The 27,855-nt window shown below is 42.0% G+C and overlaps 1 protein-coding gene across 5 annotated transcripts; it reads left to right on the top strand.

Annotated features, from left to right (window-relative positions):
* Nucleotides 1–4,575: 4,575 nt before the first annotated feature.
* retn (retained) lies at nt 4,576–26,025 on the top strand. Of its 5 annotated transcripts, none has more exons than XM_017252962.3 (11): nt 4,576–5,212; nt 14,076–14,242; nt 14,320–14,470; nt 14,568–14,913; nt 14,995–15,095; nt 19,067–19,139; nt 22,251–22,434; nt 22,737–22,884; nt 22,948–23,453; nt 23,970–24,589; nt 24,649–26,025. In XM_017252962.3, exons 1-11 carry the CDS (start codon nt 5,123–5,125, stop codon nt 25,032–25,034), a joined length of 2,772 nt encoding a protein of 923 aa, XP_017108451.2. In that variant the 5' UTR covers nt 4,576–5,122; the 3' UTR covers nt 25,035–26,025. The 5 variants fall into 5 exon arrangements, with proteins under 5 accessions (XP_017108451.2, XP_017108449.2, XP_017108450.2 ...); XM_017252960.3 differs by having other exon boundaries at nt 14,980–15,095; XM_017252961.3 differs by having other exon boundaries at nt 14,562–14,913.
* The last annotated feature ends 1,830 nt before the right edge of the window (nt 26,026–27,855 follow it).

Genomic DNA, 27,855 nt, shown 5'->3' with positions numbered 1-27,855 from the left:
TGTCGTCCGGGCGGACAGAAATCTGAATGCATATACTATATAGAACCATATGTGTATATATATTTATATATATATATATATGTATGCATCAGACAAAAGGCAATACAGTTCATTCTTTTATCGCTTTTGGCATTTTTAATGCCATGTCTGAGGTTGTGGCCGAGAGCCTGAGGTAAATCTCGATGCTGGATGCTGCTGGATGTGGATCTGGAATGCCTTCACTTGGGGTTTAGGTTTATTGTTTCCCCACTCGGGGCAGGACGAATATTAAAAGGGCAAAGTTATAAAACATTAGCGCATATTAATCATTTTTCTTTGGGTGCTCTTGTGCACAGAAATCCATTTATTCAGAGATCTTGATGAGTTGCAGTCACTCCGAGAGCGAAATTCAATTAAAGTTTTTAATGTAACCATTCCCGTTTGCCCCCCGAATCCTCAGATCCCCATTCCCCATTCTCGGAATATTAAATCGAGGTTGGGGTGGCGGTTTTTTGTATCTCTGGCCTGGCGGTGGTTCGGTGGTTTGCGTTAGGCAGCGAGAACTGTCAAAATATTGACAGCGGCATCCGTTATGCTTTTTGCCCAAATTGATATTCTATTTTTGAATGCGTTGCTGCTGCTCCAGCTCCCAGACTTCGTTGGGACTTCATTAAAAATCGGATGCCCCCAAAAATAGGGAAAGAATCTAAATAAATATGAGGAGTATGAATGTGGCCGAGTTAATGATTCCGGTGTGCCACAGCCATAATGGAGACACTCTTCCCCCTTGACAAGCTCTTGACAGTTACCCTGGCTGCAGTTTATGAATGAATATTTTTTATTTTTTCCATTTTTTTTAGTGAGTGAGTCTCGTTTTTCGCCGATTACTTCTAACTGTCTATTTGTGGATTTCCACTTCCACAAGCTCCGAGGTTTGGCCACCAAACAAATTATTAATGGAGCTTAGTTTAGTCCGGAGGCCCCGAGCCAAAAAATGTGAGGCTACGCTCCCCGGATCCCATCGGATCCAATGCGATCCATCGGCCATATTGCCCGAGTATCATCAATTATCGCCGTCGCTCGCCGGTTCATTCATATTGAATGTTCGATGTTGATCTGGTCAATCAATTTGGCTTTAAGTCTATCACTGTCTCACTCTCTGTATTGCTGTCGCGGGCTTGGAGTCTATCTCTAGCCCTGAGTTTTTGTATCTTCGCCCTACGGCTAGAGGAACCGGCAACCGGCAGGTAAAGATTGTTGGCCCAACCGCTGAAAATCGCTTTCTCACACATCGATCGACTTGTGGATTGACAAATTGCATTCCCTGGATTAATGATCGCTTAAATGGCATTTAATTAATTGATCGTCTTGCCCCTCTCCTGCCCCGTGTGTGTTGAAACTGTAAATTGCCGGTTAATTATATATAATTATATTCGCATTTTTTATCTACCCGTTTGTTGGGTGATCTACATTCACAGTGGGAATTAATTTATGCAATCAATTAATTAGTCATTAATTCTCTATGCGTTTAAGCCCAATTTTATGATTTAAGATTTCGTGGAAACGGATTTCAAATAGTTACTGAGTAAATGTTAAAATATTGTACTCTAAGCCATTGATCCGACCGCGACACTTAGTCAGCAGCGTATCGAGTTCCGAAAATATCATTTCTGGGTTTTCTCTGAACTTCACACACAATATACCTAACCGGGAGGGGGAAACTAAAAAGAAACCAGATAAAAAAAAAAAACTAGAGGAACGGAGAAAACATTTATGTCAAATGTGTAATTCCCAAATCACTTAATACTCATCAACTAATGAGGCCTAAAAGCTTCGAGCGCCGACGGATGTGTTGGACAATAACAACTTCAACTAATATCCATATCTACACGGATATACCTCGGGTCGGGACTGTGTTTGTGTGTGCTTCGACTGACTCTATCTCATTTATTTATTTTGAAATTGTTGCCAGTAAATATTTCATTTTTTGTGTTCCCCCTGCACCACTCCCCCCGTTAGAGAGTCCCATTTTTTCGGCTAAAACACAAAATGCAGGAAATGGACGTGTTGACAAATAAACGATGTTCCCTGTCCAATATTTGCCAATATGTGTATCTATGCCTGTATCCATGAATTAAAAACAAATTTCACTTACGCTTCAAGTCGTTTTCAAAGCTACGTTGTTTGAAAATCAAATAGATCTATACCTCACTCACAATACCTTAAAAAAAATAAAATAAATGAAAGTTAATAATGACAAATTCGTGCGAAATATGTTATTTCCACAATTGTCTTGAACAAGGTTTAAGATATTCCCCGGGTGTGCCTTTGCTTTAATTACTTTAAATTGAACAAAAGTCTATACTCCCCCTGGGATATACTCGAATATTCGTTTGTAGTTCAACTTCCCTTAAATCGCACCACCTCGCCCCCCTCGCCCATCGATTTTGCCCCACGAATTTGACGTCGTCTCATTAGTCACATTTAAAATTGTATTTAATTACTTTCTCACTTCATCATCAGTCAAGTTTGTGGGTCGGACGACGCCTCGTCATTGGCGTTTCTTTTTTCTGGCGGCTGCCAGGGGGTGGTGGGGCGGTGCTCCAGCTTTTAGAGAGGGGGCTGCTGCACTCGGTAGGATAGGGTAGCTTCCCCTACGCATACTCAGATACAGATACATGCCACAGCGTTTGCTGCTTGTTTGTTTCCCAGACAACTCGGCGAAAATTGATATTCCGCATGCAGAGGAAATAAAAATGTATTTAAAAAATATACAAAATTTTAAATATTTGTATATATTTAAAAAATAATGGAAATCAATAGAAACATTTTTATTGTTAAGTAATATAGGTTGTTAGATATATTGAATAAAATTCTATAATAGAAAATAAATATATAGAAAAGAAAAAGTTGTTGATAATTTTTTTCGTTTAATTAACAATTTTAAAAACTTTTAAAATATATTCCCTGTGTCTTTGATCTACTTCCAATGCTGCTTCTTCACCTCTGCCTCTGTTGACGTCGCTGCCTTTCATCAATTTCAAATTAGTGAAAATCGAGAAACGGAAATTATTTACTATCTGACTGGGTGGGCGGATGTCTGCTTGATGGTTAGCAGCAGCAATCTATCCATCCATCTATCTACCGCCTTGGCCATTACAAGTGCAATTTATCTCGCAAATCATTAATCAACCTACCGTTTTGCGCCACATCTCCTCACACCACCCCCTTCACGGCAGTGTGCTCGGCAATTGTTTTCCGCCAGCTTTTTGGGGGTATTTATCAGCGAAATTTTGGCAAACCACGAATATGAATGACTTGGCCCCTCCCATTCGATTGGGGAAATAAACAAACATACGGAACACGACATGCGACGGTTCGACAAATGAAAAGGGCGGCGCTGTTCAATTGAGACGCGTATAAAAAATGATTGAAAGATACACCTATGGCTAATACACTTACCAATATTTTACACTAAACTGCAAAATAATTTTTATCTTGAAACAAATACTCTAATTAGAAAGCTTTATATAGTTAAAATAAATTCATATTTAATATATAAAATATTAATAACTTAAAGGCTGAACAGAATTATTATTTCATTTTAATATTTAAATAGTATTTTAGTATTTAATATTAACAAATTCTATAAAATTGTATCTTATGACTATTATTATTCTAGCACTAGTCACCCACAGTGTTTACTAGTGTACCTACTCTCTGCGTATCTGACGGATACACGAACACACCTTTTGCCGCTCTCGCATACGTGTATGTGTATCGAAATGGGCGAATGAGACGCCGGCGTATAACCGATACTCACACAAACATATACACGAATCGGGCATTGCATAGATTGCGATTACAAATTTAATTTAATTGACTACCTCCCCGCCACCTGGGAAGCGGTGGAACGGCAATCCGATTGGCTGAATGTGCTCAGCGAACAAGTTTTGGAACAACTGGTAGAGAAACGTCTGTCCATTCCATCGTTTCGTTGGCAGCACACCACCCATACCATTGCTAACGTTCCAAAGAAGGCAGAGAGAGGAGTCAACAATGTACCAGGTGGTTAGTTGGGGTGGACTTTATTTTGCAAATAAGGAAATCAAATCAAACCACTATTTAAGATTTCAATTAAAACTTTGTTTTTCAATTTATTTTTATTAGAAACTAAAACGTCTTTAAAATACAGATACACAGATAAAATTGAACACAAGAAAAATTTGATCTACAGATCTATGTAATATATATGTAACATATATTTAAAATATGCTATGAATGCAAGTATATTCTATTGAAACTTGGATTCAAAACATGGATTAAACTCTTCTTCCTAAAATATTTTTCTTCCGGCTTAAAAAAGTCTTAAATCTTAGAGGAAATATGCTAAGGAGATTTAAAATTTAAGAAGTTATGCATATTGCTTCTCTATTGCTATTCCACTCTATAACAACTTCACAGATACAAGCATAATGTTCATGTCCGCCCTGAGAGAATTATTTTTATTCCGATTCCATTTCGTTTCCATTCCATTTGGTTGAAACACCCCGACGACAGTGGGCCCAAAAAAGTATCACGAGCGACGACAGTGGGCCCGAAATTTCCATTTCCAATTAGAGTTCCGTGTGCGTCGGTCGTGCGATCGGATAGTGCGCGCTATAAACGGATTATAATGTCCATATAATATGATTACTGCGATTAGTAATTGAACATAAGATAGGTGTGAAGCTCCGAGAAGGTGTCTGTGCTTGTGTGTGCGTGCAGGATAACAGAGAAAGTAACACTCGTTTAATTCTGATTTTATCGAAAACCGCAAATATCACACCAAATATTTGCTATCAAACAAACAGAAAATATACATATCATAAAAACAAAGTGAACGGTACTTGAGAGAACTGTTGCGCGGGTGCCGAGATAATCATCACAGGGAGAACGAATATATATAACGGTTGTCCGATGCTGGCCATAAAAGCAATGCCGAAAAGAAGCTAAAACACAACAAAAGTGTGCTGTGCTAACTGAGTAACTAAAGAGGAAATCACAAATATAATTATCCAGTGATCATCGATCGCTGATTAATCAAAGTACATCCATACATCCATACATATATATTTTGGGGATCTTTCGAGAAAAGCAAATAATGCAACTGCGAGTGCACAACCCTACTATGGATTGTAGCGGCCGTTCAAACAGCAACATTGAACGTGATTCCGATTTGGGAGACGATTTGGTAAGATATTACCAATATATTAAAGTTTTGCTGAGTTTTCTTTTAAATTTCTATTATAGACTATTATAGGATTTTAGAGTCCTTGTGAAACCCTTTCTATGAAAATATTTTCTATATAAACATATAAATAAAAGAATATTAAATCTCTATATTTCTAAGACTAAAGTTTCTAAGAGAATTGTAAAGTCCTTAATGTCTCTTGATTCAAAATATATATATGTATGTGTTATAACTATTAATATTCTTAAAAAAAACTTTTTAAAGCATACATTTCAACAAATGATATTTTTCATGCTTCCAAATTAATGAAGTATTCCACCTTTCATCTATCCTTTAGATTTTGAATTTGATTTGTTTTCCACTTGGCTATGTGGTAATATGAGAAACTAATGCATCAATTTCCATTTGCCACGCGAAAATATTATTTCATCTTCGAGCGGGATTGAAAAAAGTGACAACTGACTGACTGTGAAGGGGGTATTATATGGGGTAAGATCGAAAAACAGGTGTGACGGATCTGCGATTTGCCGACGGCACGTGGAAGCGTTCTGTGCTGCCATCTTTCTTCATTTCACAATCATCTTTTGTTTAGGTAGCGACTTGAGCTTGAGCTTTGTAGTTGTTGGTTTTTTGTGGCCGAAACCAATTCAGGCAATTCGACTCACATTGTTTGCAGATGATTCAAAGCGTAATTATAATGTTAGAGAAATATTATGTTGATTCAATCTGGGTTGAAGAAAGAGGATGAGCGACAGGGGAGCTAACTGATATGTTTCTTTTTTTTGTGTCAGTTTTGGCCTTTCTGTTTGCCAGAGAGCCGTTAAAAAGGTGACATGCTAAATGGTCGCATACAAGGCAGAGTTATTATACACGGACACACTCGCCGAAAGATACTCACACGTTGATCGAGCTAAGTGCATAACATACTCATAAATACAAATAGATTCATCTGTTTTTGAGAGATGGAGCTGAGTGGTGGGATGTTGGGATCTGGGATCTCGTTCACAATTTCCATCGATTGAAAGATCTCTTTCAATTCAAGCTCTTTGATGGCGTTCATATGTAAATAAATTGTTCAAATATTTGCATTATTTGTTAGTACCTTAAATGAATATTAAATGGGTTTTATTGCCTTTCAGGCCTTTCGGCCATTCGCTTTCCAGGTATGCAGGTATGAGCTTCTCAGCTTCAATAAAACTCTTGTTAGTTTTTTTTTTCGACTCTCTGCCTCTTTGTTTTTCTTTCATTTTTATTATTGTTAATAGACATTGCCGGTTTGATCAACAATGAGCCAGACTTTATACACTCAATCCCGGCCCGGCTATTTACATAATTTTTAATAGCCTCGCTTTTGGCCAGCCATCGGCTGATGGGCCATCCATCGGCATCGGCAGCATCTCCTCCAAGACGAGCTGTGCAAACACTGTCCCGGTCACCGGCTCAATCTCGTATCCATTCGTCATCTCTCATACATTAAGGTTGTGTTTTGACTCTCAGCCTCCAATATACTCCGATGTATGTGTATATTCCCTTCTTTGGTGTTAATTGAAGGGTTTCCAAAGGAATGGGGGAAGGGGACATTTCACAATTAAATCTCCACATGTGGGTGTTATTTAATTAACCCCAGAGCTCGGTCCATACCATCTTATCGAACCAATATGCTGGTGTCATTCGCACATCCGATCCCAAACGATTCCGTATTTCTATTCAAATCAAATCCTGCCGCCACTCGCTCGCATTTTCGACTCAAAAGTCACGATTAAACAATAATGTGGGCTGTCAAAAAGTCATAAATTCTCGAATGAAACCAAGTCCGAGACCAAGTCGTGCCCGTAATGCCCGGCCCAACGATCCATGTCCGATGCCCATTGCCCATCGCAGCCTCCGCGTCATCTCTTTAATTACTTGGGTTAAACGCAGAGTTTAAAATTATATGCCGAATTGCTTGTCGGTAATTTTTGAATCGTTTTTAAATTAAATCAAGCCCGCGAACATGACTTGAGACAATTGGGTATCAGTGGCCGGCTTATGATTCTGACCACTGCACGTGCTCCGGGCGGAGTTCCCACATTAAATCATGGGTCTTGGGGTGGGATAACTCCCAGGTTCCCCCCCGAAAAACACGAATCTCAGCGGTTGTTAATGGGGATTGTCTGGTGGTGGTGCTGCTGCTGGTGCTGGGGGTGCTCTCGGCTCTGATTCACACTTTTTATTTATGATTATTTGTATGTAGGAGGCTTTACATTAGGGGTTTTCAATTTAAAGAATTTCAAACCAGAAATTTCTTCCAAAATATTCCACAATAATTTGTAAAAGTATTAACGAAAATCATTTACCTGCTTGAGTAATGGGTTAACTGTTTCACACTTGGTCGATTGGAAAACAAGCCAGATTGGGCCACTTACTCACACCCTTTCCCTTTGCCCTCCGGCTATCCTACCCTGGGCCCAAACAAAATCATTTGGGTCGGACGAGCAACGGCACCTGTTATAATTTGTTTGGCTTCTTGTACGCTGACAGGCAACGATTTTTATTAAATTCTTTCTGGGGGCTCTTCGCTTTCTTCTTCTTGCATAACCATATAGAACCATATAGACGACTCTCTCTCTGGGCAGGGGAAATATTTGATTAAGTATCTAGTGGAGGCCTTTGGGGGATGACATGTCCCTGACTCTTTCCCCTCCCTCTGTATAGTCGCCCCGTGTTTGGTGGCGGTGGCGCTTTCAACCGCAATGACAAACGAAATTTGTTTTGCTTTTAGTTTCTTCTTGGGACTCGAACTTGAAACTGCCAAGACGTGTGTGCCCAGAACGGGGGGGTATATGTGATGTCACGTTGGCATTTATTTATTTTTATTTCCCTTTTTTTTTTAAATTTAATTTACAATAATTGCAGTTTACTGCCAACGGCATTAGCGATACGAAACTGCATGGCGACAAATGTCAACTGCAAGAGCAACAAAAAAATAAAAATAAAAACAAAAACAAAAGCGTAATAACACCCAGAAAGAGCTCGTAAAAAATATGTTTATTATTGGTAGTATTACAGTTTTGCGCTTTTCATATTGTTTTTAATGAATTTATGAATTATTTTGCCAACCATAGCTAATAAAACTGTTAATTGGATTTTTCCAGTACAGCTGCCGAGTGCCGATTGCCGATAAACCTGCTGGCAAGGCAAAAAATTAAGTGAATTGCGAATCGCAATACGTAATACGAGGGCACGAACTGTATATAAGGTGTGGATTGTGGTGCTGTGGATAAAAAAAGTGTATTTATCAGCATGCTAATAAAAAAGCTCAGGCCTTCTGTTTGCATCTCTTTTCATTTTGTTTTTAAATACATATAAGAAAAAAGATGGGCGTGCCAAATGAAATAATCATCAATGGAATAATTTTGTATCCTTATTTAATCATATAATTATTTTCTTTTTATTTACTTTGCACCTTAAACACCCCCTAAATTATCCCCAAAGAAGCCAAACAAACAAATGAAATATAAATACCCATATTGGTTACAACTTATTTTGGAAAATAATCAATAATTATTTATACTGAAAGTAAACTTGCCCAGAAGAGATTATTATTTACAGTTTTTAAACAATCCACCCACCCAATAGTCCCGGTAATAACTTCACAAATTTGGCTAAATATGGTTCCCTGATTAACAATTGTGGAAAGTGTGGTCTTAGAAAGCTTTCTTTATGTGGCGACACCCAGTCGTAAAATAAAGATATATTTCGGGCAGGTCACAAAGAGTGAGGTCCACGTCCACGTCTACGTCGACGTCTGGGTTTGCGTCCAGACGGCCAGCAGTCGGAGACCCAAGCTCCAGACTTTCAATCCAAACCCGAACCGGGACGGGGTCTGCGACTGGGACTGGGTAGAAGACTTCGGGCCTGCCAGACGTAGAACTTTTTAGCCGGTAACCCAGCCCAACTATTGCAGTTTAACCGTTGCGTTTTCCTGCTTTAGCTTTTAGTTATTTTTTGTTTTTTTTTGTTTAACCGGTTTCGTTTTTTGTATTTTTTATTGTTTACGCGAAATTTTTCGTCTACCCGATACTTGGTTTACATGGAAGAACGTGCACCGTAAAAAATTATAAATAGGTCCTATATTTTAGGGTTTATATGGTACAGAAGATGAAAGGTTTGAAAAAAATCTATAATTTGTTTAACTCTTACAACCTTTTTGTATTTATTTGATCCTTAATGGTATACATGTGTATATTTTTAAAATTTTAAAATATTTCAATCATTTAAGGGTTTATTTAAGAATTTTTAAGTTTCTAAAATAAGTCTCCCTAGTTCTAGACTTGGTTAGGATTTTCGAAAAAAACAAAAATAATAGTTATAGCAAGAACATCATATGTGATTTATTAATATTTTATAGAAAACATATGACGTTTTAATGATAGAAACTAATATTATATAGTTAATATTATATAATATTATTAACCCACCTCTTGAAACTAATATTAAATTTAAAGAATACCAAAAATAGTTCTCTGTGTATTAAAGGCTTTCACGCGGGAAGGGATAAATGGGTGGTAGGAGGAGGAGGAGGTAGCCCAAAGGGGTTGGGGGCCTCGTCTCTGTCAGGGGGAGGGAGGCACAGCGAATACGGCTCGCCAGCGCCATTATGTTTTGTCCGTGTGTGTGTGTGTGTGCTTGGATGTTTGTGTGTGTTTGCCCGTTTCATTTCGCTGTTGCCTCTTTTTTTTTTGTTGTTTCCATTTTTATATTTTATTCGCTTTATTTTTTCCGCTTCGACGCTTGGCGAGCGAATGAAATCGCGTTTGTACGCGGCTCACTCACTCACTCACACGCATAAACAAACACGCACACGCACACACACACACCCATTTAACACATGCGGCGTGTCTGGGTGTGCGTGCGTGTGTGGCGGCATATGTATCTTTCAGATACGTTTTGCATTTTAATTTTATTTCCATGCTCTCGTTGCCCCGAAGACCACGTTGCACATGTTTTTTGTCCTTTTTTTTTTTTTTGTGTCCATCTCTTAAGATTTTTTTTTTCAGCCGTTGGCATAAAATTCTAGATACTCCTGTGTTGGCTGTATCTGCTGCAGTTGCATCGCGTTGAAATACATAATTCGCCACGGGGTGGATGCGTAAATGGGCAATTTTTATTTATATATTTATTCAGATATAAGTTCAAAGCACACACATGTGCCCCGAGGCACAGCCTATGCCTCTGCCTCCGCCACAGTCTCTGCCAGGAAATACATACTACAACGTGGCATGCCGTATAAACCAGACCAAAGAACATGTTAAAAATGTATCTACCTTTAGGGGCTAATTGGTACATAACAAATATTTTTTTAATTGGCTGTTAACGAGTTATTCCAACAACAAATGACTATGAGTTCCTTAGAATGTCATATTAGAAGTTTAATCATAGATATTATATTTAATCTCCCTCAGAACTTACATAGAGGAGTCCCGGGGGGCACCAAGCAGATACCTCCAGAGCGGATCAATCATCTAAAATTATGATTTTGACAGATGTCTCGGGGTTGAGCCTATTTTTATAGCCGAGGTGTCTGTCAACACGTGTATAGGCTCGAACTGAGGCCTCCAAAAATCCATTTATTACAAACTAAATGATAGAATAGTTCTAAGAACTGCCTAGCTTACTGGCGAACAATATGCATAAAATCTGTAGGAGACAGACCTAATAAACTTAAGACGCCAGTACGCCTCGGACTGATCCTCAAATGAACCCACTTGAGTCATAAGGACATTAGGATAGTTCCGTCTAAAAAAAAAAATTGAAAAACAAAACAAAAAACAATGAAATGAAGTTGTAAAACCGGCCATAGATACGGATACAGACAGAGGCATACAGATACAGATACAGATGCGGATACACATGCTCGCAGCCTCGTAATCTTAATCCTTCACACAAAAAACGCCCCTTGGTCGGGCTGCTGTATCTACTGCGGCGGTACAAGGATTCACATTCAGTGATCCTGTTTGCTGGCAGCGCCCTTCACAGCTTCCTCCTCGGGATTGTCGCATTATGGGTATCCGAGCGGTCGCAGCGGTATGTCCTTTTGTTTTAAATTAGCACGGCATGTTGCACATACGGCCACCGTCCGTGCGTCCATTTTTCCAAGTCTCTTGAATATTTTCCGATATTTCCTACAAATTTGTCAACGGAAAATAATATTCAATGGTCGAACAACGAATGGAAATTAAGCAAATTACCTTTGTGGTTGCAACTTGAAAATGATAATAAATTTAGATAAATTATTTCCAGCTACTTCTATCGAAAATGTAATGTCAACTAATTAGCGATAAAACGCGGATGGCGGCGGGGGAAGCGGAAAACTGTTGTCTGCGGCAAATAAATTAAATATTTTACTCATACTGTTGCAATTGTGGCACTCAGATAGTTGTTGTCCCCCGGCTGCGGTGCATTGAAAGCTATTAAAGTAAATTGCACAGGTGCCCGGTCCCCGGTGCCCGGTATCACCTCCGCCTCCACGTCCTAGACCCGTATCTGTATAGCCAGCCTACTATAGGCAGTACCCATATCCATATCCCATTGTATTGTTTGAGTTTTGGAGTAGTATCTCTATGGAGACATGTGTATGGTTTTCCATTTTTCCTCATTGTCTTGTCTGTGTGGGTCTAATTGCGATTTAATGTCTTGGCTGAAACGGCAAAGTATTAGCCAGCGATAACAGTAGCGTTTTATCAACGCAAAAATTAATGGAACCAGCGTGTCCCCCCAGCCATAGTACCAGGATAGTACCAGGTTGTACACCTCCATTAGTGTGCTCATTGTGTTTTCCCGCCATCCATTTTGGATGTGACTTAATGTCGTCGAACTAGAACACCTTATCGCTTCATGGTGATTTATGCGACGCCTAGTACGCCTATATATTCCCCAGAAGCTCTCTCGATATTCCAATGAAATTCCATATCTTAAATGGGGAAAAATGCGGTGCTTCTGATGAATTTCTTCGTTTATGTGGTAAGCTCTGATAGGAACTATGAATATATAATTTCGCCCTTTAGCCCAGTCTTTAAGCCAGTATTTCCATCTGCCTTTTCATATTCCCGAGAACTGCAAAACCAGCAACTGCAACATTAAAGCGGCACAAATTCGTTGTGCATTAATTAGACATTTTATAGGTGCAAGTTGGCATGGCCTGCTTGGCATGCTGTTGGCCATTGGCAGACCGCAATTGTTGTATTGTTGGGCAGTGTGTTTGGGCCTGGTCAACACCAGACCGCAACTAAAACGCAGCCCGGTAAAGCCGCGAAACTGCAGCGGAGCACGCTGGATGCATATGTTCCTCATACATATATATACCATACATACATTTGTCTGTATATTCCTATATGTATGATATATACTGGTAAATGGCCGCACATGTGCATCTCCATGGGTTTACATATTTCGCATGGCTTCGATAAGTTACATTAATTTGATGTACACACACTCGCAACATGCGCAGAGTGGACTAACCAGAGGTGGCCCCATCCCCAGCGAGGTGTGGTCAGTGAGTTTTGCCCAAGACCTGATTACTAGGCTTAGTTCTCACACCTCATCCAAGCCACTTATGAATCATACCTGGAAAAGCGTCAATATAATTATTTCGCACCGCAACTCCAAGTATCTGTGTATATCTTTGTATCTGGCCTGCCACAATTTTGCTTTTCGCCAACTTCAAAGAATTCCGAGAACTCTCTTTCCCTATGGTTTCTTTTTTGTCTATGCCTTGGTTTTGGTTGCATTTATGATTACGTTCAAACGACACCACCAACACCGGGCCAAAGCCGAAGCCAAAGCCTCCAAAGAGCCAGGCGATAAATGTTGAACACACTACTCTATAGGGTGTGTATGAGTGTGTTTGTTGTATCCACATGCAGCATACAAAGTCCACACACACAATATGAGAGCGAATTGACTTGGCCCGGCTGGCTGGCTGGCAGGCTTACTTTGTTTTGTGCAAGATGGTACTCCCCGGTACCCCGTCAGTCTGCCCCACCAATGGCTATGTTTAAATTGAAAATTCCCGATTTGCACACAGTCACAGATGCGCTTAATTTGCACCTCTCCAAATGCATAAAAACCAAGAAGCCGTGATGGAGTTGCAGTTGCAGCACCAAAAGCTCAGCTTGCCAAGGAGCTGTGGCTAAAGACTCTGCTGATGTTGTGTGGCAGTCGCAGTTGGTGACTTCAACACTCTCGGCCATGCGTGGCGGACTTCTTGGCAAAGAGTCACGGCTGCCCTGGGACTCTGTCTCTGGTTCTGACTCTGACTCTGACCATTTCCCCATGGCCAGGAGCGGATTCTGGCCAGAGTCAGTCCGATGAGGTAGATCCACAAACCGGCCCTGGGTTGGGGAACTAAGAAAAGAGTGCGAACAGCTCTCTGGGCTGATTGCCGTTTTGTGGGTCTGCCATTGTTAATTTATTAAGTGGTTACCTTTGTTGTCACCCCGCCCGGAGGAAGTTGCTTTCAGCTGCTTTCGAGTTCAATTGAAATTGTTCCTAGTGCCTTGTGCGGCGTGCCTTGGTTAATGTGGCTCTTGGCACATGCCATAAACCAGCTCTGACTCCGACTCTGACTCTGACTCTGGGCCTGACTCAGAATCCCAGCTGAAGCAATGACCACTAACTAAGTACTGCCCACGCTTGATCGGAAGGTATCGATTCCCTGTTGATAAAGTTGTGCCAATTAAGCTCGCCCAGCGTGTAGCTTGTTGACATAAGCGCCGCCATTAATATTCGATCATCTCTTTCTGGAAAGAGTGAGACTATTATGCTTTAAGAGCTATCTCTATTAGAGATTAATATCTTTAAAAAAATTGTATTTACTTTGTAGTCACACGGTGATCGAACCGACGACGAGATGCGTGACTGCGATTCCGTGGACGGAGAACATCACCAGCTGAGCGCCAAGGCTGCGATCGCAGCTCGCCTAAGTCACACAGTTTCCGGTGGAGGTGGAAATTTCGCCAGTCCCGAGCCCCAGACGGACTTGCCCCTCAGGTAAGTAACTGTTCCTGCCCCATCCATAGGTATAGTGCATATTGTTATATGGTAATTGGATACATTTCGTTGAACAGCCATCACCATCAACTGCCGCCGAATCATCCGCTAAACGCTCTGGGCAGCTTCATGGGCATCGGTAGCCTACACAGCATTCCAAATCTGCAGCACAGCGATGTGCTCGAGAAGCTCAAGATGCAGGTCCGCGACATGAAAGTGGGACTGATGGTGAGTCCTATTTCATTACAAATTGGATATCATTTTTATGCTCTGAAGCTCTGAACCTCTGAAGCTAACAATGAGTACTGTTTCCCCGCAGGAACAGGACTATGCAGCCCATGCAGCGGCATTTGGAGCCAATATGCTGCCCACAACGATTAGCTCGGGATTCCCGCTACCCCACAACTCGGTGGCAGCCGCAGCGGCAGCAGCTTCCTTTGGCCACGTTACCTCGGCGCCCAGCAGCGGTGGCGGCTACAACAACAACGGCAGCGGTGTCGGCACCAATACAACCCCCAGCTCGAACAACAACTCGGCGACAAATGGCGGTAATTCTGGTGCTGGAGGAGCAGGAGCGGGAGGAGCCGGCGGAGGAGGAGGAGGCGGAGGCGGAGTGGGTGGCCATCCGTTCTCATTCGCATCCCCCTCGGCAGCGCCCAGCGGCAAAGAAGGTTGGTATCATCGCGCACCCACCGGCGACTTACTCCTCCATTTTAGTGTTTAACTGTTGCACTCAGCCCGCCACTTTGCAGCCAATTCCGCATCCAACTCGTCGACGTCCAGCGAGGCATCCAATTCATCCCAGCAGAATAATGGATGGAGCTTTGAAGAGCAGTACAAACAAGTCAGACAGGTTAGTGGTGCCCAATTGAATTCGAACAGAAAGCCACACAGTGTGCAAACAAGATGCCCAGGCAAACTATCAATTAACGACTAATAGCCATATTCCATCGGCAATGCATCCAGGAGCATCCCACCTGGCTGGCAGGCGAACACAAGGAGCTACCTCCTTGCTGATCCTTCTTGCAAACCAGTTACTGTCTGATCTCGTTTCTCGCTTAAGACTCCGGAGGCTGAAGGCTGGAGGCTAAGGCGTCGGTCCAGTCGATAGTTCCGGTTTGCAATTGAGCAATTAATGAAGCCCCGTTTCCAGGGCGTTAATTTGGTGAGAAAATAGCTTGGACGGGATCGAATCTCGGCATGTGAGGTCCAGATGCTGGGCAATTAGGCCGGTCAAGAGAGAGAGTGTGTGTGTTTTGGGAGCGAAGTGCACGGCCCAGTATTTTTGGGTCATTAAATGTGGTTGCCAAAAATGTGCGTCTCTGTGTGGATGGATGTCCATCCGTGTGAACCTCAACAGCTTTTCGGCTCGAAGTCGTCGTTGGTTTCGCTTGGGCCATAAAAACCAAATTTCGATTAACTTTAAATGTAGTCCCTTTCGGCCATTCGCGGCGAGACGCGAGAGCTATCCATCAAACGGAGCCCGCATTCTCTATGCACTATAAAAACTTTGACCCTCGCAATGCAATGCAAAAGATACTTATGTATCTTAGTCAGTCGGTGTGTGTATCTGTAACTGCGCTTCACGCTTAACACCTTCGCTTACACCGTGTGCGGCTTGAATGATGATGATGATGATGTGTTTGCAGAAACCGGCTGGAGTTCGGCTCTTCCCGCTTACCGCCTCCAACTCCAGTGGAGAGTCGAATAAAACCCACTCCAGCCGGGAAGACAATCCAAAATGGCTGTTGTTCCTCGTTGGATTTCATTAATTGTCGAAACGAAACGAAAACGAAATGAGGCGGCGCGTTAATTATGTTAATTGAAGCGATAGCTGGCGACTATGAGAGCCATTTTGAAAGATACACAGATACAGATACATTCATGCAGGGGCTGCCTTTCATTCGCCCAGATTCGAATTGCGCTCCGATTTAAGTTTTGGCCATCAGTCAGCCGGCCAGCCAGATAGTCAGCCTAGCTAGTCTATCTATCTATCTTTCTATCCATCCACCCATCCACCATCCATCCATCCATCCATCCGCAGACGAAGACCACGAGTAAAACAAAAATATTATTTTTGGTACATTTCACAGTTCATTTCTTGTATTATATACATAGTTTCTATATGGGACGGCTCTGCTCTGCTTTGCTCTCATTAATCAATGTCAATTATCTGTACATACTGAATAATTATGTTTAATTATAGACTCCCAAAGCATTTCCAATAATATTCTTTATTTTATTTCTTTGTACTTAATTCTAATGCCAACAACAACAAAAAATAGTATCTATAGATACGTGAAAGAATTCATATTCGGGGTTTGGGCAAGTTCCTTTCAATTTAAAGTTTTATTTTTTTTTTTTTTTGGCACGTGTTTTTGCTAATTATCTTGGTTTTAGACGTTCTAATTTTATTCTTTTTTTTTTAAGAGTAAAAGGTTAAAATTAAAGTATAGATAGTATCTGAAAAAAAAAAATCTGTTCAACACATTTCGTGTGAAGAGTGTGAAATTCTTGAATAAATATGCAAGCAACCTGCAGATACTTTTACATCTGCTTATATGTATCTGTATCTGTATCTGGCAGGATAACACTTGGCCGTGCAACGGGATATCTCGCTCTCCCGGCCCATATAATTTTTAATGTCCACTGGCAATCTGTTTGTGTCCACATGCCCCGTATCCGTATCTGATAGTTATAAATTACAGACAGCACAGAAGCAGAGCCAGGGATCTGGCGAAAAATGCAGTTGAAAAATTCCCAGAATCAAGGATTCAAATTTCAAGCATTACAGTTCCCCGGCGCAGCGGATTTGTTTTAGGTACTAAGTCTAGGCGACAAATAAGTGAGATTATTTTTATAACCCGAACCCAAAAGATCGCTCTGAATTGTATCTGTGAGTTCAAGCGATCATGTGTGTGTGTGTGTGTAACATGTGTTATTCAGGCAGCGGGAACTTGGATAGTTAGAAATAAAAACGATTATGATTGGTCTACAAACTTATGGTCGTCGGTTAGGGTGGGAATAGAATTCCTGGTTTTCCGTTTTATGGCTTTATGGCCCGAGGATTTGGTAACGAGGAGATCTTGGTAGCAGCGCTTAACGGTTCTCTGCGGTGCTGCGGCGCTGCTGTGATGCAAGATAACTACATATAATAAAATGAAATAAATAATGCAGCGCAGGCAAGTTTCCTACAATACTTGCAACCCTTGTGCCTGTTGGCAGGACTTCATTTTATGAAAAATTTTTATTAAAATCCGAAAATCCCAGACTAGCAGGCAGGCACTTGAATGCGCATGTGTGTTCCTGCCTGCTTCGAGTGCGTGTGTGTGTGTGACTGTGTGTGTGTGAGTTTGTGTGATAGTGTTAGTTCTGCTGCAGCCGACGTCGACAGCATCATCTCGATCGAGAGACTCCTGCCATATTTTAGTTGATAAACGACCTTTGATGGCGTTGCATCGTCGCGATAATCAATGCCCGCCGCCTGCCTCGAAATAAAATCGTAATCGCTGAATTCCCCTCTCGAGATATTGGAATTTTCGGTTCTTGGCTAGAACTTCTAGCAGTCAAGTGATCGTTTTGTTTAGACAATAAAAAAAAAAATAAACTCAACAAGTGCTAAACGCTATCAAAATGCTCATCTCGGAAGATCAAATACAAGAGGTACATACCATTTAAAAAAGTGAACTTTTGTGAAGAGAAAATCATTAAGAAATACCAATCGAGTTGAATTTCAATTAATTTATTTTGTGTTTGGCTTTAGCCCCAGGCGATATAAAGGAATATACATATATATATCTTCAGTTATATACAGAAATAAAAAAGGATCTTAGGGCAGTGTTTGTGTGCTTTTAAGCAATGCTCCTCTATAGGTCTTGTGGGCGTCGAGCATCATAAAAAATATACCCAGCCAGGTTGGCAAGAGCCTGGCCCAGAGCCGACTCTGGCCCCCAACTCTCTTCTGACTTGGTTTTAAATCATTTATGCGGAGAGGTGCGAGGGGCAGGGGAGACGGAGCAGCAGTTCATCATTCGCATTGACTTAGAATGTGCACCACGGCTGGGGGACTCCATCTCAAGCTCCTTTTCCGACTCAGACTTGGGCTCAGACGGGGCAAGTCTTAGCTTTTTTTTTTCGTTTCTTACTTCAGTAGGCGGAAAGTATGATGAATTCCGAATTTGATGAGTTCACTCCGATGTTGTCATTAATTCTGAACATACATATGCACTCTCTCGCAGCCAAGTCGGAGTTGAGGTTGCGACTAGGAAAGTTGGTTCCTGGTGGCAAAGGTCAAATCATGAGCCGCAGGAAAATCACAGCCGGCAATGATGAATATTAAGGCCCAAATGGCAATACCAATTCTAGCCCTTTATCTTTTAGTTGTAGAATTATTAAGTGAACTAAACCGCCATGTAGTTTTGTATCTTTTTGTGTGTGTATCTCTTGGGTTCTATCTTTATCACCTAATTATCCATTGTTCGATTCAATTGCTCTCTAACTCAATGAGTGTTTCACACTTTTCCATTGAGGGCTGGAGGTCATAGAGAGATGTATCTGAGTTCCAACCCCCAGCGAACTGTATGACTGAAAGGGAGAGATACGTGTTTCGGGGGTTAAACTGAGACGGGGAGTGACCACGCGCCCTTGTCAACATAATCATCTATTGTTGGCCCAACAAAGGCCCAGAGAAGTGAGCCAAAAGGGAACTCCATTTTGTGCCAAACCATTGGCCAAAAGAGTCAAGTTGTTGCTTCTATTGTTGGATTGTTTTATTGTTGTGTCAGAGCCTAATATGCTTATAATGGTTCCCTATTCCAATTACAGCTCTACGAGATCAATGACGACCCCAAACGCAAGGAGTTCCTCGACGATTTATTCTCGTTTATGCAAAAGCGCGGTAAGTTTGTATATTGCATTGAAGTTTTTCATTATTTTCGAGGGAATTTCGAGGGAATCTGGTCTGGTGTATGATGAACCTTTGCATCGCATTTGCATATCTCTGGCCCAGATGTCGTCGGTGTTGATGGTTTGCTGACTCAGCCAGCCAAGTGTTTTTGGGCTCACTCAAATTATGTTAATTGAATAAATTTCTCGGCATTTTGACGTTTGATTTTGAAGAGTGCAGCCAGAGGAGGAGATGGCCCCGCGAGGGGAGCCATTAAAATATGCACAAATTCTAAAGAAAAGAAACCGAGAGAGAAGTAGTGAAATCATTTTTGGTGGCTGACTTTTTGTCATTTTGTCACTTCAAATTACTGTCAAACAAACACATAGACACACCATCAGAGAGAGAGATGTATATACATAAAGACCCAAGATCCAAGGGGATATGCCATATACCAATATGCAGTACTTGCATTGGCGTCCTATTTATAAATACGAGTATGGTTTCCTGCACTTTTGTCATTAATTATGAGCATTACGAGTCCAATCGGTGGCGTGCAACCAATACTGCTCGCACTGCATCTAAATGCAACATGACGTGACTGTACTAAACCGAATAAATTACATTTTTCTTAAACCTTCCTGGCTGGTTACCCCCTTTTTGAATTATTCCGCCTCAGGAATCGCCTGACTGGCGACTCGAAAGGGCATTCAATTTATTTGTATTTGCACAAGTCGTGTTCCAAGTAGTGTTCCAAACTGGCCATGAACAAGCCCCAATAGCAGTATACTTAATTCTAAAGGTAGTAGTATGAGGAGTATTTTCTATTCTAAAAAGAAACTCCTTAAGAATCCGAAAATATCTCGCACTAATATGCGAATAAACTGCAGAATGCCAAAGAAAAATAGTGTGTGATGTCTGGGATTCACTCCTTTTCATGTATTATTTATTTATTTAATGTAATTTCGTACGAGTTTCATACAAAGTATATTAAAAATCTATGCTTTGCATGCACACTCTTACACACACACGCCATCTATGTGTGTAGTTCATCTTTGGGGCTTGACAACTTAATGGATTTTAATCTGTCACATGCGTTCAAGTTTTGACATATGCATGCTCACCCGACGCGGTCACTGCAAAGGAGAGGGTGCCGGGAGGTGGTATGTTGTTAGGGAAGGAAAGGGGTGGGGTGGGGCGTTTTTGGGGGCCACTGGGACTCGACTGCTGTCTAAAGTGTCGTCTGCCATGAGAAGGAAGCGCCGAAACTGAAAGAATGCTCGACTCTCGTGGGTCGAAAAGTATTCCGTGTCCATATGTCTATATAGGCGGAATGATATTATTTTGTACAATTGTAGCAGCCATCCGACCAACCAACCAACTAACTAACGGAAATTATGCTCAAGCTCATCAGAAAATATCAGAAAATAAAATAAATGTGGATCGCTTGCCGTGAGATCTTGTTTGTGCAACGAAGAGCGGCGCAATTCTTAATTAAAAGACGTCAATCACTTATCAACCGGGGCGCTATTTTTGTAGAAATCTGGGGATACTGGGGATTCTGGTGATTCTGGTGATCTGGTGGTGTGCTAGTCTACCACATCTGAGATCTCAGATCTCAGAGACGTACTATGTGAGTTGTGTGGCGTCGACTCCCCCTTGGTGGCGTTATGATTTCCGACTCGATCAAGTTTCTTTTAATTTCCATTAAAAATGCCTGACATCTAGGAAAACAAATGCAACCAAATAAATAAATAAATAAATAGATGTGTGTGCGCCCCCAAAAGAGTTCAGAGCCTGAAAGCCAAAATAAAACAAAATCTAAAGACAAAAAAATTGTAAAAAGCTGCCAAGAAAAATAATAATAATAAGTCAGTCAGTCGGCAGGCGGCATGTGCGTGTCAGGAGTAATAGTAGCGCCCTCGGATCTGAGCAATCGGTCCTGATCGTTTCAAATCGAATCCCGGGGCCCCTCCGGGCATCTGGGTATCGGGGTTTAATGATCCTTGGCCTGGCTCGATCGAATCGAGCGAGTGACGGGCGACCAGAGTTGATCATTAAATTGCCATTGATTATGGATGTTCCTTTGAATGTTTTTTGTTTGTTGCCAGCTTGGCTCGTGCAGCGATCGATTTGCTCTCTTAGTACGATACATTATTAAAGCGCCTGGCATTTATTTCGAATTATTCCTTTTTGATACGAGCATCAGCTCGCCACTCAATTTGTTTATATGCATAAAAAACAAACGTATTTTCATTCAATCAACACGTCCATCAAAGAGTTTGATTGATTCCTTTCGGGCTCATAAAACCCCACAGAAAAAAAAGAAAGAATAAAAAACCGAAAATCGATCGAACCGAATGTGGCAGCAACAGGCGGCCCAGGCCAAAACACTGATGAATGCTGCAGTCGATATTGGGTTTTGGATCGTAAAAAAGGAAAGGAGGCCGGCCAGCATTATACAAATTCGAATTACTCACGTACAGAGCCAGCAATTATGCAGCTTGATTTGTTTTTTTATATGTTCCTTGTGCTCTGCGCCCAAGGGAAGAAGGAATATTAAATTTTAACTTTTTTTTAGGATTATACTATAGAGAACAAAAAATAATGGACAATAGTATGATGTATTTAGGGTAGTTTTGGCAGTAACATGAACAATAATACATCTTAAATAGAAAATAGATGTAAATGCCAATGCACATGATGATGATTAGCGGCCATAAACAGATCAACATATGTACAAACATGTGTATAGGTGGATGTGTTTGGAATCGGGCAACAATTAGGATTTATTTCAGTTTTTATCGGCCTCGGTATGCACTTTTAGCTGCTCCAGGGGCTACAAGTGTTAATTGCTTCGCGATCGATGAGTGGGAGTGGAAGACGACTGGCTATGGCTATGCCAGGGGGATAGTGCAATCTATGCACTCAATTTCTCTCTCTCTTTTTTTTCGAGATAGATAAATCTGTTTTATGGATCTTTAAATCGTGTTTTGCTTGTTGGGGCATTTTAACGAGCTAAATGGAAAAACATAGGCGCAAGTGCAAGAGCAAGAGCAAGTTTCATTGCGCAAATAACAAAACAACTACAAATCCGATTTTAATTTGGTGTATCTGTTGCAGGAACGCCGATCAATCGGCTGCCCATAATGGCCAAATCGGTGCTGGATCTCTATGAGCTGTACAATCTGGTAATAGCCCGCGGCGGGCTGGTGGATGTCATCAACAAGAAGCTGTGGCAGGAGATCATCAAGGGCCTGCATCTGCCCTCGAGCATCACCAGTGCGGCCTTTACCCTGCGCACCCAGTAAGTGGATACCCCTGAACCTTGAAAACTGAGAACCCATCCCGAAACCCTTCCCGTTTAATGCCTGAGCTATGTCCAGAGCAAACACAAACACACAATCCGAGGCAAACAGAAACGGACAATCAAACATTGCTGCGAGATCAAGCAACAATTGATCAGCGATCTTTGTTTGCCTGTCGCTTTCGTGTTTACACGATAATTCAACTTAAACAGGACATCAATGTGAAGTCTTCCTTGCCCCCCCTCTACATATGCACTTGCCTTCTCCGACTCTATGCTTAATAATTTTATGCATCTTGCAGATACATGAAGTATCTATACCCGTACGAGTGCGAGAAGAAGAACCTGAGCACCCCAGCGGAGCTGCAGGCGGCCATCGATGGCAACCGGCGGGAAGGACGCCGCTCCAGCTACGGCCAGTACGAAGCCATGCACAATCAGATGCCATTGGTAAGTGGTCTGAATATTTAGGCCTATTTAGGAGTTCCTATAAAAATTCCATTCGCCTTTCAGACACCTATTTCGCGACCCTCTCTGCCTGGGGGCATGCAACAGATGTCACCGCTGGCCCTCGTCACTCATGCCGCGGTGGCCAACAACCAACAGGCCCAGGCTGCCGCCGCCGCTGCTGCCGCCCACCATCGGCTGATGGGTGCCCCGGCTTTCGGCCAGATGCCCAACCTGGTCAAGCAGGAGATCGAGAGCCGTATGATGGAGTATCTGCAGCTGATTCAGGCCAAGAAGGAGCAAAGCCTGCCGCCCGTCCTGGGCGCCGGCCATCCGCATCAGCAGCACCAACAGCAGCAGCACCAGCAACAGCAGGTCCAGCAGCAGCAACAGCAACAGGCCCAGCAACAGTCGCATCACCTGCAGCAGCAGCAACACCAGCAGCAGCGCCAGCGCTCCCAGAGTCCGGATCTGAGCAAGCACGACGCTCTCAGCGCTCAGGTGGCCTTGTGGCGCATGTACCACAACAACAACAGTCCGCCGGGATCAGCCCACACCTCCCCTCAGCAACGGTAAGATCTTGAAATATTTATGGATTATCCCCCAACAAAAATCCCATAAAAAAATCACTGTTGCATAAGGTTTATTTAATTTTGGGACTAACAGTCGCAACAGCTCAATCAAGTTTTATTTTCAACAAAATTTTCAAAAAAAATATTAACATTTACAGCTCAATCAGGTTTTATTTTCATTAAAATGGTAGTTGCAATTAACAAACATATATTTTAAAAACTATAAATTAATCACATACTTTCAAATTCCAAGGATTATAACCAGTTTTATGTCTCAAGTTTTAATTCAACATTTTAAATATTTCATGAATTTTTAAATGAATTTTTTTATGAATTTTTTATTTTATTTTAACCTAATAGTTAACATAAATTAGTATTTTAAAAGAAAACTAAATACTTCCACTATACACTGGCGCCATCTAGATGAGACATTTAAAGTCATTTTCTTTAGACAAACACCCCACTGTACTTGTTTAGCAAAGATACTTACCATTTGAAATATTTCACCACTTACAGCGAAGCTTTGAACCTCTCCGATTCCCCACCAAATCTCACTAACATCAAACGGGAACGGGAGCGAGAACCCACTCCGGAGCCCGTGGAGCAGGATGATGGTCCTCATCAGCCACCGCCGGCCAAGCGCGTGGGCAGTGGCCTCCTGCCGCCCGGGTTTCCTGCCAACTTCTATCTGAATCCACACAACATGGCTGCAGTGGCAGCGGCTGCGGGATTCCATCACCAGGCCAGCCACCAGGAGCAGGATGCTGGCTCTGAGGGCGAGCCGGAAGATGATTACGGACACAATGAGCACAACACAACGGGCAACTCCTCGTCTATGCACGATGACAGCGAACAGCAGCCAATGAATGGACACCATCACAGCCACCACCATCATCATCAGAACCACCAGCTGGACAAGTCGGATGATTCGGCCATCGAGAACTCGCCCAGCACATCCAACACCACTGCTTCGGTGGGTCACCGTCACAGTTCGCCCGTTTCCACCAAAAAGAAGGGCAATGGAAAGAACCAGGGCAGCGGATCGGGAGAGGAGAAGAGCTCGTCTGGGGTGAAACTGAATCCTTTGGAGACTCTGAGCCTGCTTTCGGGCATGCAGTTCCAAGTGGCCAGAAATGGTAAGTACAACGAAAGAAGGATTTCTCCATTATCTATAATTAATAATCGATTCTTCTAGGAACTGGCGAGAATGGCGAACAACAACTGATTGTCAACCTGGAGCTGAATGGCATCAAGTACTCGGGAGTCCTAGTGGCCAATGTGCCCAATCTCGGCCAAATCGAGACAAGGACCAGTTCCCCATGCCGCCCAGAGGCTTCAGCCCATCAGGAGCAGTGCGAGCTGCCGGAGGAGGAGGATGAGGAGGAGCACGAGGGCCAGGAGGCAAAGTCCTCAACTGAAGAGGATGCCCATCAATCGCCGGCTAAGCAGGCGGCGGAGCATGAACAGGATGGCCAGGACCAGGACATGGAGGGCAGCAGCAGCGGCAGTGCAACGGCGGCCATTGTCAACGGGGGTGGCAGTGTGGGGATGCCCCTGCTGAAGGATGCTGTGGTCAGCTAGAAAGGATAACGAGTGCTACGAAGGAAATGGAATACCAAAGTCATATTTTTCAGAAAAATACAAAAGCAGTTAAACTCACACAAGCACACAGATGCCGAGCCTGAATGTACATACACACACACACACACACTTACCAAGGAGGAGGCCATTTTTTTACAGGCCAGGACATGGAAAGCGCATTAGAAAAATCAACTAACTGCACCCCCTGCTCTGCCTGCAAGACTTAACTTTAAACCGCCGCCATCAGATATAAAGATCATATAGATATATATATATATATATGATATGAATATATATGTTAGCTGAGATATGTGTAGGATACATGTGTGTGCTCTATTTCCACATTTGCATAAAAGACAAGCTAGCGAGCGTGTATTTATTGATAGCCATTACATTCATAAGTGCATCACTTTGAACATCACTTAACCCCAAACCCCGAAACCGATAAAGGTCTACATATATATATATGATATATGATATATAATATAGGTTAGGCTTTCGAGAGAAGAATCAGTTTTGTTTTTAGCAAGAAATCTGTTTAATCCTCCTACTCCTCCTAAATGGAGACTTGAATCATTATTATTTTTTGTGTTAGGCTGCAAAGCTTCCTGTACATATCAATCGATACTTAGTCTGTAGTCGGATATATACATAAATACCGTATCCAAAACCTAATTATAAGAACACATACATATACACACACATCACGGCACATCCATTATGACCACATTGAATACGCATCATAGAAATATTTTAGGCATTAAAGCAACCACAAGTAATAAGTATAAATGTATTTGTCGTAAAATTAAATTGCGCTTTTGGCCCTCTGAACCCCAGCCCCCCACATATGGTACATAAGAACACTTCTCTTCTGAAATCTTCTGAAAACTACTCCGAAGCCAAGCGAAAGTAGCAAAAGCAGCAACAAATTGATGAGCATATTCTAAGCATAAACGTTCAATTTATTGAATAATAAATCTATTTAATTTTAGTTCGAATCGATCACGGTCATAAAACACGGCCTTGTGGCTAATTAACGGGCTGGTGGGTGGTCCTTCTGGGTTCTGGGTTGGATGGCTGGCATATTCCATGCCATGGGTCGGGAAAAATACATACATATATAAGTGCTGGGGCAAAAACTCAACATAAAAAGCACTTAAACTCCACTTGCTTTGTTTTCGCCTCTTGCGTTGTAAAAAAACATATTTTGTTTTTGTGGCGAGGCCCCTCAATTTTGACAAGCCGAGAAAGTTATAAACACACAGAAGGGGCCGTAGATTATCATCTTCATTTCATCATTGGCAGGAAAAGCAAAAGCTGAACCAGAGGCAGCCCACAAAATGCACACCAAACAAAGTGATGAAAAGCAAATGTTGTTGGAAACAATGGATGCGTGAAATTGTTAGCACCCAAGAGGGGCCAACGCAGCGTAGCCAGCCTCCACCTCCAACCAGCCTCCGCCTCCAACCAGCCCTAACTCACCTTTATCCCAGTGGCCTCACCTGCCCAGGTGGGGTCGAGTGCTAACTACATTAATGCATAATGCGGCGGCTGGATGATTTCCTGGAGGCGAGCTGCGAGCTGGACCCATCAGCCTAATGACTTGCGTACATTGGACGCAGCCTGGCCAAGGACCTTGATAAGTGGCAAGTGCGTTTAGGGCCCTGGCCATAAACCGCTAAAGCTGAAAGGCACCAGGAATGTTTACCAACTAAAGAGGCTTCTGCTTAAATAGGCTATGGGTATTATTAGACAAAAATATAAAACTTTAAAGCTTCCTTTTCGGTCCAATTTATTTAAATTTAAAGCCTCCTCATCACATATTTATTTGAGTGAAGAGACAACAATGGCTGGCAAGATGACTGTTGTGATTCCATTACTTGCAGAAAACAAAGTAATTGCCTTTAATGGCTCGGCTGCATTAATCTGATTTCCACGAACCAAGCGGGCATCAATTTGATTTGGAATTTCAATCATTTCCTGAAGCCCGTCGTGGGCTGCACTCGGTATTTCAATTCCAATTGGACAACACATCTGTTGCATAGCTTGGGGCCAGTAACCAGTGGTAAGTGCTCCGCTGAATCGGGTTTTCGGTTGGAATTTAATTAAAATAAATACGAATCAAAAGTATGACAAAAGGAAAATCCTTAAATAATCCAGGGACATCATAAATAACGCAAAAAATGAAATCAAATATAAATTATGCAAAAAGGGAAACGGTCACGTGTTGAATGTCCTTAAATTGCCCCAACTAATCAGGTCCAGGTCCAGGTCCAGCCTTCAGCCTCATAAATCGTTTGTATTCTCTAAGCCTGAGGCATTTTTTATTTTGCTGACACAACAAAAAAAAAAAAAAAACAGGAAAGAATGAAAAACATTACAGAAATTAGCCCGAAAAAGAATTGTTAGAAGGCGCAGGAAGACGCCAGGGAAATATATGTACGTATATTTGCTGTTCAAGCTCAAATTAAAGGCCAATAATACAGTAATAAAGTCGGCAGCCAATCGACCTATCTCGACCCACCTAAGCCGAGCCAAATCGAATCACCCATACAGGGACGAAAGACGCACACAAGCCAAAGGACATACACACACACACAGAGAGAGGGGCACGGGCCGTGGCACGCACCTTGACAGGCCGCGCTTAAAAGTATTTATAAATTTTATATAATGTGCTCCCAGCGAGCGAGATACATCGTCATCCCCTGCGAGAGCGACGACAAACAATTATGGTTAAAATAATAGACATTTTTTTATAAAATTAGGTTTGGTTTTCGAAGGTACAAGTAAGGGTTGATTATTGTATAAAATTTTATTTTTT

Source organism: Drosophila bipectinata, chromosome 2R, assembly GCF_030179905.1.
Source record: "Drosophila bipectinata strain 14024-0381.07 chromosome 2R, DbipHiC1v2, whole genome shotgun sequence".
Lineage (NCBI taxonomy): Eukaryota > Metazoa > Arthropoda > Insecta > Diptera > Drosophilidae > Drosophila > Drosophila bipectinata.
The sequence above is the reverse complement of the archived record's forward strand: the minus strand, read 5'-3'. Positions and strand labels throughout refer to the sequence as shown.